Raw genomic sequence first — 18,965 nt, 5'->3', positions numbered from 1 at the left:
CGGAGTGAATGCATATATGGCAGACCGACATTCTTCCGGATGTATTGTGACTCTGCCAGCTAAGGCAAGCCTTTCCATAGTGCTGTCCTTGATGACTGATTCAATTTAGTCTGTCTCTATGATATGAGTCGAGGGGTGAAGCAGATGCCCAGCTTCACAAAATATGTCTAAATTAAAATTCTGGCATGGCGAATTACTGGGGTGAGGACTACTGCCCAACCACTCGACAGAATTCCATTTGTGTTCCATTTGAGAAGGGTATTGAGTAAAGTTATTATGTGTGATGGCAAGGTTGTGGAGATTGCCTTGCATGCTGCTGGGATGTTGGTTATCTTGGCATACACAGATGGTCTGTGAATGCGGTCAGCAGGCTCTGACAGAGGGTGAAATGATAAGTCTCTATTTTTCAGTCAAGAGAGATTCATAACACTTGTTCTGCCTAAATGAAATACATCCTTGAGAGGAGGACACAGTAGTAAGGTATCTTAATAGTATATTCTTAAAGATCTCTACCTATAATACTAATCTGAATAATTGAACAATTTGAACCGAAGTGGGAAGAGGTGTTTTAGTTACCCAGCAATAATCCCAGGTTAATTATGTTGGTTTTAGGGAGTGGGGTGTATACTGATCTCATCAAACTGGAGATATTTACTTGGTATGTCTCTATGCCTACTCGGGCCGTCAAGCCTTCTTAGTTTCCGAAACACACCGTGTGTGAGTTGGGTTTAATTTTACTACCTCTTATCAGATCTTTCTGTAGTAACCTGTACGATCGGAATATTTCTAAGATAAATATACTGAACCTAAATCGTAATATGGTCTTCAACAACACAGTAGCGTAAAAGATCTTTGCAAGATAATTACACGGTTTAACAATGATATATATATATTTTTTTTTTACAGAAAATATTTTCAGAACCTGGAAGTCTTCCAATGGCGACAATCAACAAACTACGAGAGACGTGCCGGTCTAACCTCCTTGCACAGGATAGCTTCCCGGGCTGATCTCGGCCATAGTTTCGCAATAACCGCACATTCCTCCAATGAATAATTGCACTGACTGGTATTGCGTCCATGACTGGTAGCAAGTACTTGACCAACTCCTACTGACTTTTGATGCTGTAAATTATTGTTACTTACCGTATTTCATTTCCACCGAAATGTAAACTGTTCATCGTACCTAGAACCAGAGATTATGAATTGTAAATGAATAAGAGTTGTCTCAAACACTTCGTCAGTTTGGATTATTTTCTTACTGATTACTTAGAATATGAAATTAAAGGAACCTCGACTATGATCTACTGTGATATTTTCAATAAATTATTTATAAAACAATTAATGGAGTTAGATTTGCTGTGCTTATTTAGCGTTCAGTGTGTGGATCTGCCTAACCTTTACAACATTGTATCCTCTGTTCTCAATATGAATACAATGACCTTTTCATTTTCATTCCAGAGACTACTGCACAGCATTAATACGTTTTCACAAGCTATGGGACTTTTCTAATGACCGACCAACACGTCACCCTTTTTTCACCTTTCTCTCATGATTTTGGATCTATTGGCTTTATAACCAAATGCATCAAATGCAGGAATATGTTTGCCCTCATGATCTGAGGGTCAACTAGCAGCAGGTCCACCCAGACTTTCATTCTGTGAGGTCAGTAAAGTGAGTGCCATTGATTTGGGTGACCTTACAGCACCTGTTCAATCGTGATTCTTCTGTGTCAACTTAGTTGGTCTTGTCAAGCTAGATAGGTTTGATGAAGGCCGCGGATGGTTCAAATCACATCTTCTAGACCACGGGTACTCATAGTACGGCCCGCGGGCAGCCAGCGGCCCGGCAAGCCTTCCTTGGCGGCTCGTGTACCTTGAAGACATGTACCTGTTTTAACTCTTTCAATGCTGATGACAGAACCACTCCGTCATCAGCTGCGGTGGCGCTGTGCTGATGACGGAGCGGTTCCGTCATGGCCCGCTCGCCGCACCTACGCGGCGCGATTCCGCGCCTGCGCTGGGCGTTCCATTGAGCGGGCGGGGCTATGACGGAACCGCTCCGTCATGAGCACAGCCCAACCGTGGCTGGTGATGGAGCGGTTCCGTCACCAGCATGCGCCCGCCGCGCGGCCGCCCCGCCCCCTTAGCGCTGCGGCGGAATAGCCGTCGCAGCGATGTGGTTAAAAAAAAAATTTAAGAGTGTCAGCAAACACCGCCTGTTGCAGCAGTGCGGACAACAAGAAACTCTGCTCTATGGGCAGCGATATTCAGAGTGGAGATGCAGGGGCGCTAAGAAGAGTTGAAATACAACAAAGCCTCGTTAGCATATAAACTACTCGGGTGCGGCTGTGTGTGCTCCTGGGAAGCTGTCTCAGTCGGGCAGAAACACACGAGAGGAGGAGGTGAGAGGGCAGGAGGGGGCAAAGCCCTTTGAACTCGATGGGCGTTGGGTGCCTGTATGTGGCACATATATTTCCTGCAGGGATTTGGCCTGGAACGCAGCTTTATGGTGCTCACATACATAATCTTGCTTGCCTCTGCCTGACGGCAGGGCTGTCCTTCACAACCTACTCTTAGGGAGGTGGTTCGATGTGTGCAGCAAAGGGCTTTTGCTTTTCGAGACATTTCTAATAGAATGATTACACCTCGCCTAGACAGAGAGAGGGAGACAGAGGGAGAGAGAAGGAGGGCGAGGGAGGGAGGGAGTCAGTGGGAGGGAGAAAGAGAGAGGGGTAGGCAGAGGGAGGGAGTCAGAGGGAGGGAGACAGACCGAGGGAGACAGACAAAGGGAGACAGACCGAGGGACATAGAGGGAGGGAGACAGACAGAGGGAGACAGAGGGACGGAGACAGAGGGCAACAGACAGAGGGAGACAGACGGAGGGAGGGAGACAGACAGAGGGAGACAGAGGGAGGAGGGTGACAGACCGAGGGAGACAGACAGAAGAAGAGAGACAGAGGTGACAGACCGAGGGAGAGAGACAGAGAGAGAGGGAGTGAGACAGAGGGAGGGAGAGATAGAGGGAGGGAGGTAGAGGGGAAGAGAGAGAGGGGGAGAAAGGGAAAGGTCAACTTAGGGCGACAGACAGAGGACGACAGATAGAGGGAGGGAGACAGAGGAGGGAGACAGACAGAGGGAGGAGGGCAACAGACAGAGGGAGGGAGACAGAGTCAGGGAGACAGATAGAGGGAGACAAAGGAAGGGAGACAGACAGACAGAGGGAGACAGACAGAGGGAGGGAGACAGAGGGCGACAGGCAGGGAGGGAGACAGACAGAGGGAGGGAGACAGACAGAGGGAGGGAGACAGACGGAGGGAGACAGAGGTCGATAGACAGAGGGATACAGATAGAGGGAGAGAGACATAGGGAGGGAAACAGACAGAGGGAGACAGACAGAAGGGAGACGGAAGGAGACAGAGGGGGGAGACAGGGAGGGAGGGAGACAGAGAGAGAGAAAGCGGGAGACAGAGAGAGAGAGAGCGGGAGACAGAGAGAGAGAAAGTGGGAGACAGAGTGAGTGAGGCAGAGACAGAGAGATGGAGACAGACAGAGGGAGGGAGACAGACAGAGGAAGGGAGACAGACAGAGGGAGGGAGACAGAGGGCGACAGACAGGGAGGGAGACAGACCGAGGGAGGGAGACAGACAGAGGGAGGGATACAGATAGAGGGAGAGAGACATAGGGAGGGAAACAGACAGAGGGAGACAGACAGAAGGGAGACGGAAGGCGACAGAGGGGGGAGACAGGGAGGGAGGGAGACAGAGAGAGAGAAAGCGGGAGACAGAGAGAGAGAGAGCAGGAGACAGAGAGAGAGAAAGTGGGAGACAGAGTGAGTGAGGCAGAGACAGAGAGAGGGAGGGAGAGAGATAGAGGGAGGGAAAGAGAGGGAGGGAGAAAGAGAGAGGGGGCAGGGAGGGGAAGAGAGAGGGAGATATAGAGAGATGGAGGGAGACAAAGAGAGAGAGAGTGAATGAGATAGAGATAGAGAGAGAGAGATCTGTGTATGCCGGGTCTGGTGGCTTAGTGGACGAAGACGTCCGTTGCAGGGGCCTGTGTTCAACCTAATGGTAATTTTTAGGTCTAGTGGCAATTACAGCGCGAAAGCACGGTCTCGCCAGAGACCTATTGTCACCGGCTGTGCTTCCCAGGAGACAGGAGATGGGCACGCGCAGGCTCTGGACTCGAATCGGCGCGGGCCGCGTGCAGGCTGAAACACACGCGCGCACACCCATCTCCTGTCTCCACTGCAATCCTTCTTACTTTCACTTTCCCTCCCCCCACCAGTCATCGGGCTCTTTTTACACACGCACGCACGCATACATACACACACACACACACACACACACACGCACACACAGACACGCGCACACACAGACACAGACACACACACACAGACACACACGCGCACACACAGACCCACTCGCACACACACAGACACACTCGCACACACACGCGCGCGCACACACATCCCCCCCTCACACCCCGCTCACCGGGTTCTTTTTGCGTGTCCCTCTCTCCCTCGGCAGCCAGCGGGTCATTCTCAGCAGCAGGTGGGGCTCTCCACGAGCACGGGAGCCCCGCTAGCTGACACGCAAGTCTTCCGGCTGACGGGCACAGGAGCGCGGGGTAGGCTCCCGTCTGCTTCCTGTCTTTTTACGGCCCCGCCCCCGTCCCAACACAGGTTGCCTGGCTTCCTGTTCAAGCCGGGCTGCGGCTGTGAGTTTTTAATATCTTTTAGTCAACACCATGACTTTGTCGGCAGGAGTAGAAATAATGCCAGCAGTCTCCACCTTGCATTCGTCAGTGCGACTATCAGAATCCCTTATTAGACATTGCATTTTCCTGGATATTTTATGTTTGCATTTTCCTGGATATTTTATGTTTGCAGCAGCCTCGACTTGCGCTCTTTTTGCTCCCGTATGTTTCTGAATATACTTCATGCGTCATCCCTTTCCTCCTCAGTCCCGTCCATTCACTCTCCTACGTATTTCCAATCACCCCCTCCACCACCCACGCATCCCACCCCTCACCTGTAAGCACTTTTCATTTGGCGCTGTCAGTGTTTGGACAGCCACCACCCTCAATGTGGACCCGCCCGATACCTGGAGGTCACTCGGGTTAACAATACGAACCAAGCAAGAATCCTGCATGTCGCGTCGAAAAATATAGAGACAATTTGTTAACCGCAATAAGCAATTGCTGAGAAAATGGTCAAGGCGTTTACCTGTAAATCTGCTAAGGATATAAAGATAGGGGACAGTTTTAAAGTCTGTTCACAGTTATTGAGAGCGCTTTAAATCAGCATGCTTATAACAAGCAAGACTAGCACTCTATAATACTTCCAACTTTGCTTAGCATAAGCAACAACAAACCATTCACAAACAATGTTTATATACCAATTGCAAATTAAAAAAAATAAAATTATGCAAAGCATTGTCATTTATAATGCCAGTTACTCAAACTTTAATGCTGCGAGACCTATTGCATTGTAAATGCTTGTTTTTGTTGCTCCAGCCCCGCCCCCACCGGTGCGGCCCTTGGCCACAAACCACACAGTAAATTTGGCCCCTGAGAGAAAGTTTGTGAGTACCCATGTTCTAGACTCATTACTGGAACTAGAAGGGATCATATCACTCCAATTCCCCACATTCACTCCCAATACAAAAATGTGTCCTATTTAAGTCATGTGTCATTTTCCGTCAGGATACATAATGCTTCCCCAGACTATGTGCCAACTAAGTTTGCCCTTGCCGTGCCACAGCATTTCCTACGGTCCGCAAGACAAATTGCTTCCACAAGTACCAAAGACTGAGGAGGTTTGCCCACTAAGGTTTTGTGCAGGCTTCCCGTGGCACAAAGCATTGCATCCATTTAAAGTTCATTACAAAAGCTTGCAGGAAAAGCATAGAATTGTAGGGAAACAGCCATTTCACTGCTGCTATTTCCACGCAGGGCCTTTACCACACAGGCATTGCCACACATACACTATTGAATGAATACGCACTTATATAGCTCATGGCTACCCAAGGGCATCCCAGCGCTAAACCCCGCATAGCCTTCACCACGCATTTCTTTTTAAAAAGTACGTGGTGAGGGCATATGATGGTAATGGCACCTGCGTGGTAAAGGCTATTGGCATCGTTAGAGGAGTGAAGAGATCCTTCACTTCCTCTTGACGACCTGTATGTACAGTGCCTCACAAGAGTTGCCTCGACCTATAAAAGGTAAGGGTGATTGTTTTTAGGACTGAAGCAATTTTATTTTAAAGGAACGGGGGGCCAGGGGACAGATTTAGGGTTCAAGGCAGGGACCGGGTGTTTTTTAAAAGGGCTGGAGGCTAGGAGGGGGGCGCACAGGGTTCTAGATTTAGGGTTTAGGGAAGGGTTGGGTATTTTTTAACAGGGTCAGGTATTTTTTAACAGGTTGGGGGTCGTGCTGGGGTCTAGAATTAGGGCTTAGGGAAGGGTTGAGTAATCTTAACAGGGCGGGGGTAGCTCTGGGGCCTAGATTTAGGGTTTAGGAAAGAGTCGGGTAATTTTAAAAAAAGGTGGGGGCTGTGGGGGTCGCGCAGGGGACTATTTTTAGGCATTAGGGCAGGGGTCTAGAATTTTTAAAAAAGGGACAGTGTGGGGGAGGCCTGGGAACTGGCTTGAGGACTGAGAGCAGGGGTTAGGGAAGACTTTTATCACGCATAGGCCTTTACCATACATGTTTTACAACAAAATACGTTGTTAAAGCATACGTGGTAAAGGTTATATGTGGGAAAGGCATTCACGTTGTAACGAATGCGTGGTAACGGCATGCGTTGCAATGGAATGCGTTGTTCCATCATACAACCAGAATTGTACAGCACACTCGGTCACTCCTGAAACCCTTTGTAAATCTATTCCGAAAACTTACTATTGATGAAAGGGCATTTTCATGCTGCAGCAATAGCTTGGAACAATATTCCATTGGAAATGCATGCTCTCACTCAGTTTTTCTGTAGGAATTAAAAACAAGTGCTATTTGATAATAGGCCTTGTTTGAAGCCTTTTATCCTTTCTGTGCCTTAATTTTGTTGGTTAATTAGTAACACCAAAAAGCTATTGGGTGTATGTTGTGCCCTATAAAAAAAAATAACATAACAGACCATGCTATTAAACTCCAGAGTAAACATGTGCTTTACAAATCTACATTAATTTTAGTTTTTTATTTAGTGGGTAAAAGGGTCCAACAAAGCAAACATCCTGCTTGCCCTCCAGGAACTTCCCTCCTGGAGCTGGAAAATCCAGAATTTCCTGAAGACAGAGAAAGCTGTGCCTCTCTGTATGAGAACCAATCAGACCAGTGGGAGCTGGGCATTTCTTCAGCCAGCGCATGTAAAATATCCTCCTTGTATTTGAGTGTAGGTCGTGTAGGTCGTTCAGAAGTAACCATGAACTATTTGCAACTGAACATATTGCTGTGGAAATTAACTAAATTTGTGGGGAACCTCCTTTCTTACATCTCGAACCCAAAGCCTTGTATCCAACAATGCATTTCCTGAACTTTTGAGGCATAAGGAAGAAGTAACAAAGTTTTTATATTTCTTTTTTACTGTACATCTAAAGGCTACTGAGAAGTCTCAGGCAGATACCCAGCATCACGTAGTCCAGTATGGCTACAACTTACAGCCTCCCCCGCTGAAAAGCTTTGAGGTACAGAAATGTTATAAGCTAAGATTCCTAACTCCATCACCCACTGGGCATGAAGAGGGCCTAGTTTTCATTTCTGGGCGGAGCCATCGACTCTACATCACCCCATCATAGGTCAGATTCAGGGGTTGTCTAGGTCCCAGCTTTCCACTCTCCATTGACTTACATTGATTTCCGAGTCCCCTTGTGTCTCTTATGCAACTTTTTTTCTTTTCTTTTAATCCCTTCATTTCAATCAGTAAGGGCATAATTAACAAAGGTATATGAATATATATATATATATATATATATATATATATATATATATATATATATATATATATATATATATATATATATATATATATATATATATATATATATATAATGTATTTTCTGGTGGGTTAATTTACTTCCACATCTATTTGTGGCTATCCTATCCACTTCTTTGTTATTCACCATTTCAGAGTGGAGATTTATACTTAGGTGTACGCTTGCATGTCTCCATCCCTTCCAGTGATTGAGTGCAGCCTCCCAGTACAAGATTTATGAGTGTAAAGTTATTACTAGTAACATTTTTCATCTGTTTTTGGAAATCTTCGCCTCTCAGGTGGAGTTCTCTTTATGGGAAGTATAGGGTAATATAATCATGTGTATTCGGTTTTAAACAAAATAATAAAAAATGTTAATATATAATGTACATTGATTTGAAAGATGTATTACTAACCTATAAATAATAAAATATGTTACATCACATTAACAAATGAAACCTGCATTAAATACAATAATTTAAATGCAGTAATTTATTTGAATAAATCTTAATTTTTAAACAATTTAAAAAATACTCACCCTCACTAACATTTTTGTTTACTATTTTGTAAACCTAATTAGGTAATGTATTGAATTTAAAACAGTTAAAAAAGTTTAAACGAGCCCTTTTCCTTAAACCCCTCCAATTCTGAAGTAATTATTCCCCATTTTGTGAACCCCTTTCAGAACTTGTAATTAACCTGGAATACTGTTCGAACTTTAGCCTGCACTTTACAATATCTGGAGCCCAAAGTGTTCAGTGAGTGTAACCCCTAAGTAATCAAAGATTGGAACTCGCCCAAACGTACTTCATGGAGTTCAGGAATTGAATAATTGTTTTTTAAATGTAAAGTTGTTTTGGTGGGGCTTCACATGTACCACATCCCTTTTTCTTTGTGGAAGGCCTTCCTGCTTGTGTGTGTGTGTGTGTGTGTGAAACTAGCAAAGATGAGCCAGATATCCCTCAGACAAAATCAGTTTGCCTAATCAGAATTTGATTATTGACTTTTTAAAAGCCCAGCCACAACTAGCATTAAGACTGCTTCCGGACTATAAGAGTCTGGTCCAGAAACAAAGTGGGGCCTTTATGCTAGTTAAGAAAATACTACAGCAGTTAGGTCTCAAGTACATCCTTCTCTTTTCAGCTAAATTGAGAATAGTACAATAAGACAAGGAGCATTTCCTATTTTTTGCAAAGGAGGTATGGAACTGACTGGAACATTAGAGAATGTGGCCCGGCGCAAGACTTTGCCCGAGAACAAAACGGACTGGCAGCCGTGGAAATTCAGTAAACGGAGAGGCTTCGGTTGCATAACTTCCCGGACGAAAGCACAAATGAAGGCGGAATAGGAGAAAGTGGTGGAGGCAATTAGGAGCTGCAGTGACATTCTTTTTTTTTAAGTTCAAGAAAAGGTTTATTGAAAAGACTCATATGAGCATAAAAACAATAGTTTGTATTTACCCAGTTATCTATTAATACATAAATGCATGAAGATGTGATAAAGAATAATAATGATTTATAATATCCATTAAAATAGTAAAAGGATAATATAGAAGATGATATGAATACAATCAAAGGTTCACAAAAATCGTAAATATCAGTATGGGAAATGATAAATTAAGCATAATTATAAACAAAACAATAAGAGGTCAAGGAGGCTTGGTAACTTCTTGTTGTGAGGGAACAGGTAAAGACGTTTTCTTCAAGGTATCATCTTAAAATGTGTGAGTGGGCCCCCGAGATGATATCGTTTAGAAGCAAGAGGGATAGGATGAACAAGTGCTGTATCGAGGCAGTGATTATGACATAAGGCATACCACCAAGCTAAATAGGACAATTTAGAAGAACTGCAGTGACATTCTTGATCACAATAATGGAGGGCGATAGCTCCGGGGGGTGGGGGGGGGGGGGTGTAGCGCATTCAGTGGGATCCGACACGGAGACAGAGCCGGCACGCACTGACATCACAACTCCCTCCTCGCAGAGGCTCACCCTCCTTTACAATTTCACTTCGTACACTCGCTCACACATTCACACGCAAGTAACTGTTAAACCAAAAGTTATTAACCAAGTAACTGCTTCCTACTACAGCCACAATAACTTACAGTCACATCAACAAGTAACTGTCTGTCCGCTAAAAGATCGATAAACAGTCTCACAAGAACGTCCGCTGTGACCCCTTGCCTACATTGGTCACCTTATCACAGTAGACTACCCCTGGTACCTGAGGCTTTTCACTGCGACGTTACTCCACATTCACACACAGTTCCCTACCACAAGTGGATCGCTTCACGACACCCACAATTTTGATCGGACAATTACATATACAAAATTATCCCTGGATCTTTGACTTCTCTTGAGTCTGCTCACCAAAACTTCCTGATCTGCACATGTCCAGACCAGTAAACTGATTAACCCACAATAACTCAACTTGCATTCTTACTCCGCAAAACAACACACTTTATTCATCCCCGCAATCTAACACTCCACACAATTTCATACTCACACTACCACTGCTTCTGCCGCACCATCAGAATCCGCCGACCTCCGTCAATCTTCGTTTCTCCCCGTCGTCTGCTCCCAGTCCAAAGTCTAATCTCCTCCCCTTTTACTTAAAAGCCCTCAATTTAGAGGCAAACCATCCTCTGCTACGATTTGATGATGCAAAATGTTGCTCTTGCCTTTCCTACCGTATTTAGCGCTGATTAACTTTTATTTGCTTACTAAAAATGGCAAGGGGAATAAACACTGCAGAACTATACTTACAATTTACTCAGGTTAAAGGACCACAGACTGCGAATTCCAGTTTATGGATTTTAGGATTTTATTATAATGCCAAAAACAATTGGATATATACGCATCTGAGAATCAATGAATATAGATATATAAAAATCAATACAGAGCCGAATCTACGCATATAATTCATTCAGCACAGAAGACATACAGTGATAAATTCGAGAATCAATAAACAACACAGGATGGAGGCTGAGTCAAGTTCCTTTTTCATTAGGAAGAAAAACATGAATTCTCTTCACCTACACTACTCTCATCAGGGATCCTAGCTGAGTAGCCTAGCTTCTTCAAAAAGGTATCAGCACGTGTAGACTTCCTTAGAAATATTCACGTTAACATGGGTCAAAATAGCTTAAGGCTATGGAGCTCGCTTTTAAGATGCTCCTCCTCCTCTGAAAATCTAGAAGTCTGAATCTCTGTCCCTGCACATCATATTAAAAACACACTTCAGCCCCCTCCAAAGGTATCACATGACAAATTATTTCACTTGCAAGGTTTTTCAGTAACTTTCCATTTGTTCTTTAATTAAATCTTCTTGTCTTCCATGTGGCCTTGAGGTTCAGATAGGCTAGGCACAGAAGACATCCTCCCTTCCCGTTCTCATACTCTTCAAAGACATTCCGGGTATCTCATTAAACTAAAATAATGAGGTGGAATTCCGATACCTACAGTGGGGTGAGAGAATACTGTTCTGGCACACACAAAGATACATTTAATTAATTTTTTTAGCAACCAGGGAATCGAAACCATCAACAACCTGCAGCTCTGGGCCTAGACTGCAGGCAACAATAACACACACGATTACATTTACATGAATATAATATCATCCTGCACACTTGTGCATATAGAAACGATGATGTCTTCTAATGCATGCAAATTCTATTTAAAAGTGCACATTACATTTCTTATTGAATGGGTAGAATAAATACATTTAATAAACATAATACATTGTAATAATGAAACATATGCGGTGCATTTAAACCAGGAGTATGATGCACCCATACACATAGAGTGCTGTAAGCACTCTATCACTCATGTAGAAGTAATATGTGCCGATATGGACTGGACCGCACTGGCGCTTCCCGCTGCACTTGCTCCGGGACCCAGTTGATGTGGTGCCGATCCAAAAGGAGATCACAGACTATTTTGAGCTGATTGACCTCCCAGACTCCTCGGCACACGCACTCTGGGAAGGCTTTCAAGCCAACAACAGTGGGGTCATGAAGTCCATTGCCATTGCGCACATGAGGGAGGCCTTGCTGGTTGAGACATGATTGACGATCGAGGTAAATAACCTTGAGCACCAAAACCAGTCTACTTCCTCCCAACAAAACAAGCAGCAATTGGCCTTGCTGTGGGGTCAGTTGAATATAGACAAGACAAATAAGGGTGAAAGGTCCCTCCTCGCCCTTAAGAAATGGTTCTATGAGGGGGGGGCGAGGCGAGTCCACTCATCATGTGCAGACTGAGACAGCTACAGGTGCAAACCCACGTTGCTAAGATCTGGACACTGGAATGGACATCAGCTTTCACTGAATCAGTGACACAACATGCGTTCCATACTTATTATCAGGCCCTATATACAGGGGAGGAAGCGTCTATGCCTGGGGCTCTCTCGGACCATAGCACACAGAACTTTTGGAGGCCCCCTCACACTAGCTGGGTTACAGTGTGTCCTGAGGGAGCTCCCCCTCGGCAAGAGATCTGATTCGGTTGGACTCCCTGTCTCCTTCTACAGGGAATTCTGTCCCTCTCTTTAAGATGACCTGTTGAAACTATTTCATTTGTTCACGTAGGATAAGGGTCTTACCCCTGCGATGGCGCCAGGTGAGCTAGCCCTCAGAGCCAAGCCAGGTAAGGATCCCACCTTGCGCCCTTCCTACCATTCGATTGCTCTTTAGCTCACACAAATACCAAACTCTTTACCAAGGTGCTGGTGAATAGACTAGAGCAGTACCTGATTGGTGTCATTGACCCGGATCAGGTGAGCTTTATCCACAGCCGTCAGGGAACGGACAATATCTGTCGAATAGCACACTTGATCGAGAACTCCCACCACCACTGTATCACCTCCTGCCCTCTCTCACTCGATGTGAAGAAAGCAATTGACAGGGTCAGTTGGTACTTCTTGTGGGCGGTCCTTGAAGATTGGCCTTGGTCCATGTATAATCACTCATATCATGGCCTCCTGTGTCTCCCCTATGCTATGATCTGGGTCAATGGTCAGCAAACGAATGCTATCTGCCTGCCGAGAGGTAGTCAGCAGGGATGCCCGCTTTCATCTCTGCTGTTTGCTTTAGCGGTAACATCTCTGGCCATCACCAAACAAGAAACAGAATCCATTGCAGGCCATACTCACAAAATCAGTCTCTTTGCAGCTAACCTCTTCCTCACCCTCACCCAACCTGCTACTTCCCTCCCCACTGTAGCACATGCCCTTACAGCCTTCAAGCGCGTCTCTCTTATGCCCTGAATCTCACAATACCTAAACTAGACCTACCCACTCTGCAGCCTCTAGCACTGTTCCTGTGGGCCCCGCAAACCATTCACTACCTCCGCCTTAACATAACTCAGCCTGTGTCCAGGAGGCCAGGGCTTTGCAAGTCCATCCTAGAGGATTTCAGCCATTGGAGGCCCCTGCATGTGTCTTGGTTGGTTCGACGAAATATAGTCAAAATGACCATTCTCCCCAAGATACTATATCTTTTTCAGGCATTGCCCACCTCGATCTCTTGAGACGACATACTGCATCTGCAGCACAACATTAGCACTTTCATTTAGGGAGGCAAGCACCCTAGGTTTTCCAACGCAGCGTTGATTTTTCCCAGAGACGGGGGTCTTGCCTGGCCTAACCTTCTTGAATACTAATGGATGGCACATCTTTGTTACATCTCAGAATGGGTGGCACATGAAAGTGAGAAACATTCATTCTACATGGATTGGACAGTGGCCTGCTGCCACCTGTCAGATCTTGCCTGGCTCCCTAAGCATGCTTACATTGCCACCCCCACCAAGACTTTTTGGGAGATATGGGAGAAACTAGCAATCACAAGGATCCCCAAGCTTCTTTAAAACAACACAAAGGCATGCAGAGACAGCCTGCATCCTGGTACTCACCAGAATTGCGTCAGGAGAAGTCAACTTGTAAACAACTAAAGAAACGGTGGTGAATCTCTCACAACCTGAATTAGAAGGAAGCCTACAAAAGTTCTTTAGCGATTTATCATAAGAATATAAAAAAAGCTTGGAAAGCTCACATCGTTCTTCTACTTTGTAGAGTTCTTAGGAGGAGTTCCCTGCCCGACTAAGTTCTTAAACTTTTAACCAATCCTATCACCAACACTGACGCCACCCTTCACTCCAAAGCAATAAAAAAGGTTAGTAATAGCATCACATCAAGAAAAAAGAAAGTTAATTTATGATAAATTCCCAGGTGTCAGTGATATCGGGGAAGAATCATCCACACCCAGCGACTATGGGCCGTGCCCATTCTTCAGAAAGTTTCCCTCCCATTCAGGTAGACACAGTGGAAGGAATGTTGAAATCAGCTAAATCTGGGTAATCTCTTGATGTGCCAGCCAGGATTTATTTGTTGCTATCCACTCAGCTGGCCCCATCCATCTGCACAATACTACATTTATCACTAAATGAAGGTCAACTCCTATTAGATTGTAAAGTGGTTCAGGTAATTTCCATTTGTAAGAAGATGAATCTCCCCGCATGTGATCTGTCAAACAATCAACCCAGTTCCTTCTTTCAATGATGAGCCAACTATTAGAAAGCTACACTAACAAAAAAACTCACAGAATATATATATATATATATATATATATATATATATATATATATATATATAGAGTATATTGGTTGCCTGGGCTCTTCTCAGTCTGGCTTTTGACTTACGTACCGTACTAAGGGTGAGATGTACGACCTGCCAAATAGCGACTCGCATATTGCATCACTTTAGCGACTCGCAATTTGCGACTTGCTGTTTGGTCTAAGACCCGTTTGCACACGCTAAAAACCGTTGTACATCTGGCCCTTAATCCGTATTGATAGCAGTAACTGATTACATCAGATTTTCCCTTGATAACTACCCCAGACGGTGTTGCTGGTGTTATTGGAGTTATCAGCAGCTTTTGACACAGTGTCACACCACACACTGCTTCAAAGACTAGGGATTCACGGACGAGCGCTACAATGGTTCGTTAGCTTTTTAACCCAACGCATGTAGACCATTTATTTTGGTCCCTTCTGCTCTTATACCGCAGTGCTTACCAAGGGAGTACCACAGGGCTACTGCCTCAGCCCTACATTGTTTAATGTATGTGTGCCCCCCCCCGATAAGTTCATCAGAGAATTTTGGTTTGCCATTATCTCATACACAGATGATACCCAACTTCTTCTATCTTTTAACATGCAGCGGCCGACATAAATGGGGAGGTGGGAGGGAGGAGCAGCAGGGAGGTGGGAGGCGGGGGCAGCGAATGGGCAGTGGGCAGTCATGGGGGTGGGGCCACTGGGGACGCAGCGGTGAGGGACAACAAAGGTAACAGAAGGAAAAGGGGCACAGAAACGAGGGAAAAACGAGTGGCACAGAGGGCAGAGGGGCACAAAAAAATAAGTGGAACAGAAGGCAAAAAGGGCATGAGTGGGGCAGAAGGGCAGAAAAAACGAGGGGAAAATGAATAGCACAGAGGGCAGAAAAAACGAGTGGAACAGAAGGCAAAAGGGGCACAAAAACAAGGGAAAAACGAGTGGAACAGAGGGCAGTAGGGCACAAAAAACGAGTGGAACAGAAGGCAGAAGGGCACAAAAATGAGGGAAAAATGAGTGGCACAGAGGGCAGAAGGCACAAAAAAACGTGTGGAACAGTGGACAGAAGGGCACAAAAAGCGAGTGGAACAGAAGGCAAAAGTGGAACAAAAACGAGGGAAAAATGAGTGGCACAGAGGGCAGAAGGGCACAAAAAACGAGTGGAACAGGGCAGAAGGGCACAAAAAAACGAGTGGAACAGAAGGCAAAAGAGGCACAAAAACGAGGTAAAAACAAGTGGCACAGAAGGCAAAAAGGGCACAAAAATATCAGAAAAACGAGTGGCACAGAGACAAAATACAGAATACAGAAATACAGGGGCAGCTAAGAACAGAAGGCAGAACGGGCAGAGAGCATGGGGACAGCGAGAGGAACAGAGGGAAGAAAAAGGGGCACGAACCACGTACAGGCAGCGGGGGAAGACAGACAGCAGCCACAGACACAACAATGAAATTACAGGCAATACAATAAAAGCAATAAAACGGAGGATGAACAAACCTACCTAGGGCCTACCACTGGCCACCAGGGATCAGGCGCAGGTGGTAGCCTGTGGGTGGTGGAGGGCCTCGAACGTCCTCAACAGCGGCAGCTGGGGCAGGGAGAAACAGGTGGTGCTGCGCGGAGGGGCAGCGACCTACCTGGTAAATGACTGTTGGATGTGAATTATCACTTTTTGATCTAAAAAAAGAGAGTTTTTAGAGACAGTTTCCTGCCCTAAAATGGTCAAAACAGAAGCTTCTGAGTAGGAGGAAAACCCTGTAAAAATAGCAATTTGGGTCAATGTGAGAGTTTAAAAAGTGGTTATTCAACACGACGCACAATCCAAATTGACATTTTGAATCATTTTTTGTACGGACCAAACAATCAATTTTCTGATGAAAATCAATGACCCCAGACCTGTTGAACTTTCTCCAGATCGTCAGTAATGGTAATTTTTGAGTGTTTAATCGTTTGACTATAAATGACTGTTGGGTGTGAATTATCACTTTTGGAACTAAAAAAAAGTTTGTTTAGAGCCATTTTCCTGCCTGAAGTCTGTCAAAATAGAGGATTCTGAGAAGGAGGAAAAACCTCTAAAAACTGCAATTTGTGTCACGGTGAGGCTTTAAAAAGTGGTTATTCAACACAAGACATGATCCTATTGACATTTTCAATAATTTTTTGTACAGTCCAAAAACACATTTTCTGTTGAAAAACGATGACCCTGGACCTTTCGAACTTTCTCCAGAAGGTCAGTAATGGTGATTTTTGAATGTTTAATCTTCTGTTTGTAAAGGATTTTTGGATGTGAATTATCACTTTTGGAAAAAAAAAATGTTTTAGAGTCATTTTGCTGCCTGAAATTGGTCAAAATAGAAGCTTCTGAGTAGGAGGAAAAACCTGTAAAAATGGCAATTTTGGTCACTGTGGGGCTTTAAAAATTGGTTATTCAACACAAGGCACGATCCAATTGACATTTTGAACCATTTTTTGTAAAGTCCAAAAAAATCAATTTTCTTATCAAAAACGATGACCCCAGACCTGTCGAACTTGGAGCTAAATAAAGGGTGTTTAGAGTCATTTTCCTGCCCGAAATCTGTCAAAATAAAGGATTCTGAGTAGGAGGAAAAACCTGTTAAAATTGCAATTTTTTTCACTGTGAGGCTTTAAAAAGTGGTTATCTAACACAAGACATGATCCTATTGACATTTTTAATCATTTTCTGTATAGTTCAAAAAATCTATTTTCTATTAAAAAATGATGACCCCGGACCTGTCGAACTTTCTCCAGATGGTCAGTAATGGTGATTTTTTGTGAAAATAGAAGCTTCTGAGTAGGAGGAAAAACCTGTAAAAATAGCAATGTGGGTCACTGTGAGGGTTTAACAAGTGGTTATTCAACATGTGGCACAATCCAATTAACATTTTGAATAATTTTTTGTACGGACCAAACAATCAATTTTCTGATGAAAATCAATTACCCCAGACATGTCGAACTTTCTCCAGATGGTCAGTAATGGTGATTTTTGAATGTTTGATCTTTTGTTTGTAAATGACTGCCGGATATGAATTATCACTTTCGGAACTAAAAAAAAGTGTGTTAAGAGTCATTTTCCTACCCGAAATTGGTCAAAATAGAAACTTGTGAGTAGGAGGAAAAGTCTGTAATATAATACTTTTGGTCAATGTGATGCCTAAAAAGTTTTTCTTCAACATTAGGCATGATCCAATTGACATTTTGAATGATTTTTTTGTATACACCCAAAAATTTATTTTCTGATGAAAAACGATGACCCCAGACGTGTCGAGCTTTCTCCAGATGGTCAGTAAAGGTGATTTTTGAATGTTTAATTTTTTGTTTGTAAATGACTATTGGATGTGAATTATCATATTTGGAACTAAAAAAGTGTGTTCAGAGTCATTTTCCTGCCCCAAATTGATCAAAATAAAAGCTTCTTAGTAGGAGGAAAAAGCTGTAAAAAACTGGCAATTTTGGTGATGTGTGAGGCCTAAAAAAGTGGTTATTCAACATTAGGTACGATCCAATTGACATGTTGAATCATTTTTTGTACAGTCAAAAAATCAATTTTCTGATGAAAAACAATGACCCTGGACCTTTTGAACTTTCTCCAGATGGCCAGTAATGGTGATTTTTGAATGTTTAACCTTTTGTTTGTAAATGACTGTTGGATGTGAATTATCCCTTTTAGAACAACAAAAAAAGTATGTTTAAACTCATTTACCTGCCTGAAATTCATCAAAATAGAAGCTTCTGAGTAGGAGGAAACACCTGTTAAAATGGTAATTTTGGTCAACGTGAGGCTTTCAAAAGTGGTTATTCAACATGAGGCCCGATTCATTTGACATTTTGAACCATTTTTTGTACAGCCCCAAAAAATCTATTTTCTGATGAAAAACGATGACCCCGGACCTGTCGAACTTTCTCCAGATGGTCAGTATTGGTGATTTTTGAATGTTTAATCTTTTGTTTGTAAATTACTGTTGGATGTGATTTATCACTTATGGAACTAAAAAAGTGTGTATCGAGTCATTTTCATGCCCAAAATTGGTGAAAATAGAAGCTTCTGAGTAGGAGGAAAATGTCAGACTAGCCACTAACCTGTTTCTCCTTGATTCTTCTTTTATGACGCTCGAACCCAAACTCTCCTCAGTTGACCCTCAAACGGCAGTGCAGTTTTTATAATCACTCTGAAGTCTGAAGGTCCCCTGGGGGGGAAAGGGGAATGGGAATCAAAAGATAAGAGAAAAAACACGCTTTTTCACAAGGTGTGGAACTGACGAAGTGTTTCACTGTGCACATCAGATTTCCTTTCTGTATTGTAGGTTTTTTCAGTTTGAGAGCACCACAAGGCATCTAAATAAATACACAATAAAGATTAGTAACTATTCAAGA

General features: G+C 43.8%; 1 protein-coding gene across 1 annotated transcript in view; it reads left to right on the top strand.

Annotated features, from left to right (window-relative positions):
* GRTP1 (growth hormone regulated TBC protein 1) overlaps positions 1 to 1,335 on the top strand; it is a 679,757-nt gene extending 678,422 nt beyond the window's left edge. The window contains exon 8 of the mRNA XM_086950791.1: positions 907 to 1,335. Coding sequence (XP_086806917.1) covers positions 907 to 1,008 — 102 coding nt within the window. The 3' untranslated portion in view covers positions 1,009 to 1,335. The remainder of the gene's footprint in view (positions 1 to 906) is intronic.
* The last annotated feature ends 17,630 nt before the right edge of the window (positions 1,336 to 18,965 follow it).

Source organism: Lissotriton vulgaris, unplaced genomic scaffold (genome assembly GCF_964263255.1).
Source record: "Lissotriton vulgaris unplaced genomic scaffold, aLisVul1.2 SCAFFOLD_1009, whole genome shotgun sequence".
Lineage (NCBI taxonomy): Eukaryota > Metazoa > Chordata > Amphibia > Caudata > Salamandridae > Lissotriton > Lissotriton vulgaris.
The sequence above is the reverse complement of the archived record's forward strand: the minus strand, read 5'-3'. Positions and strand labels throughout refer to the sequence as shown.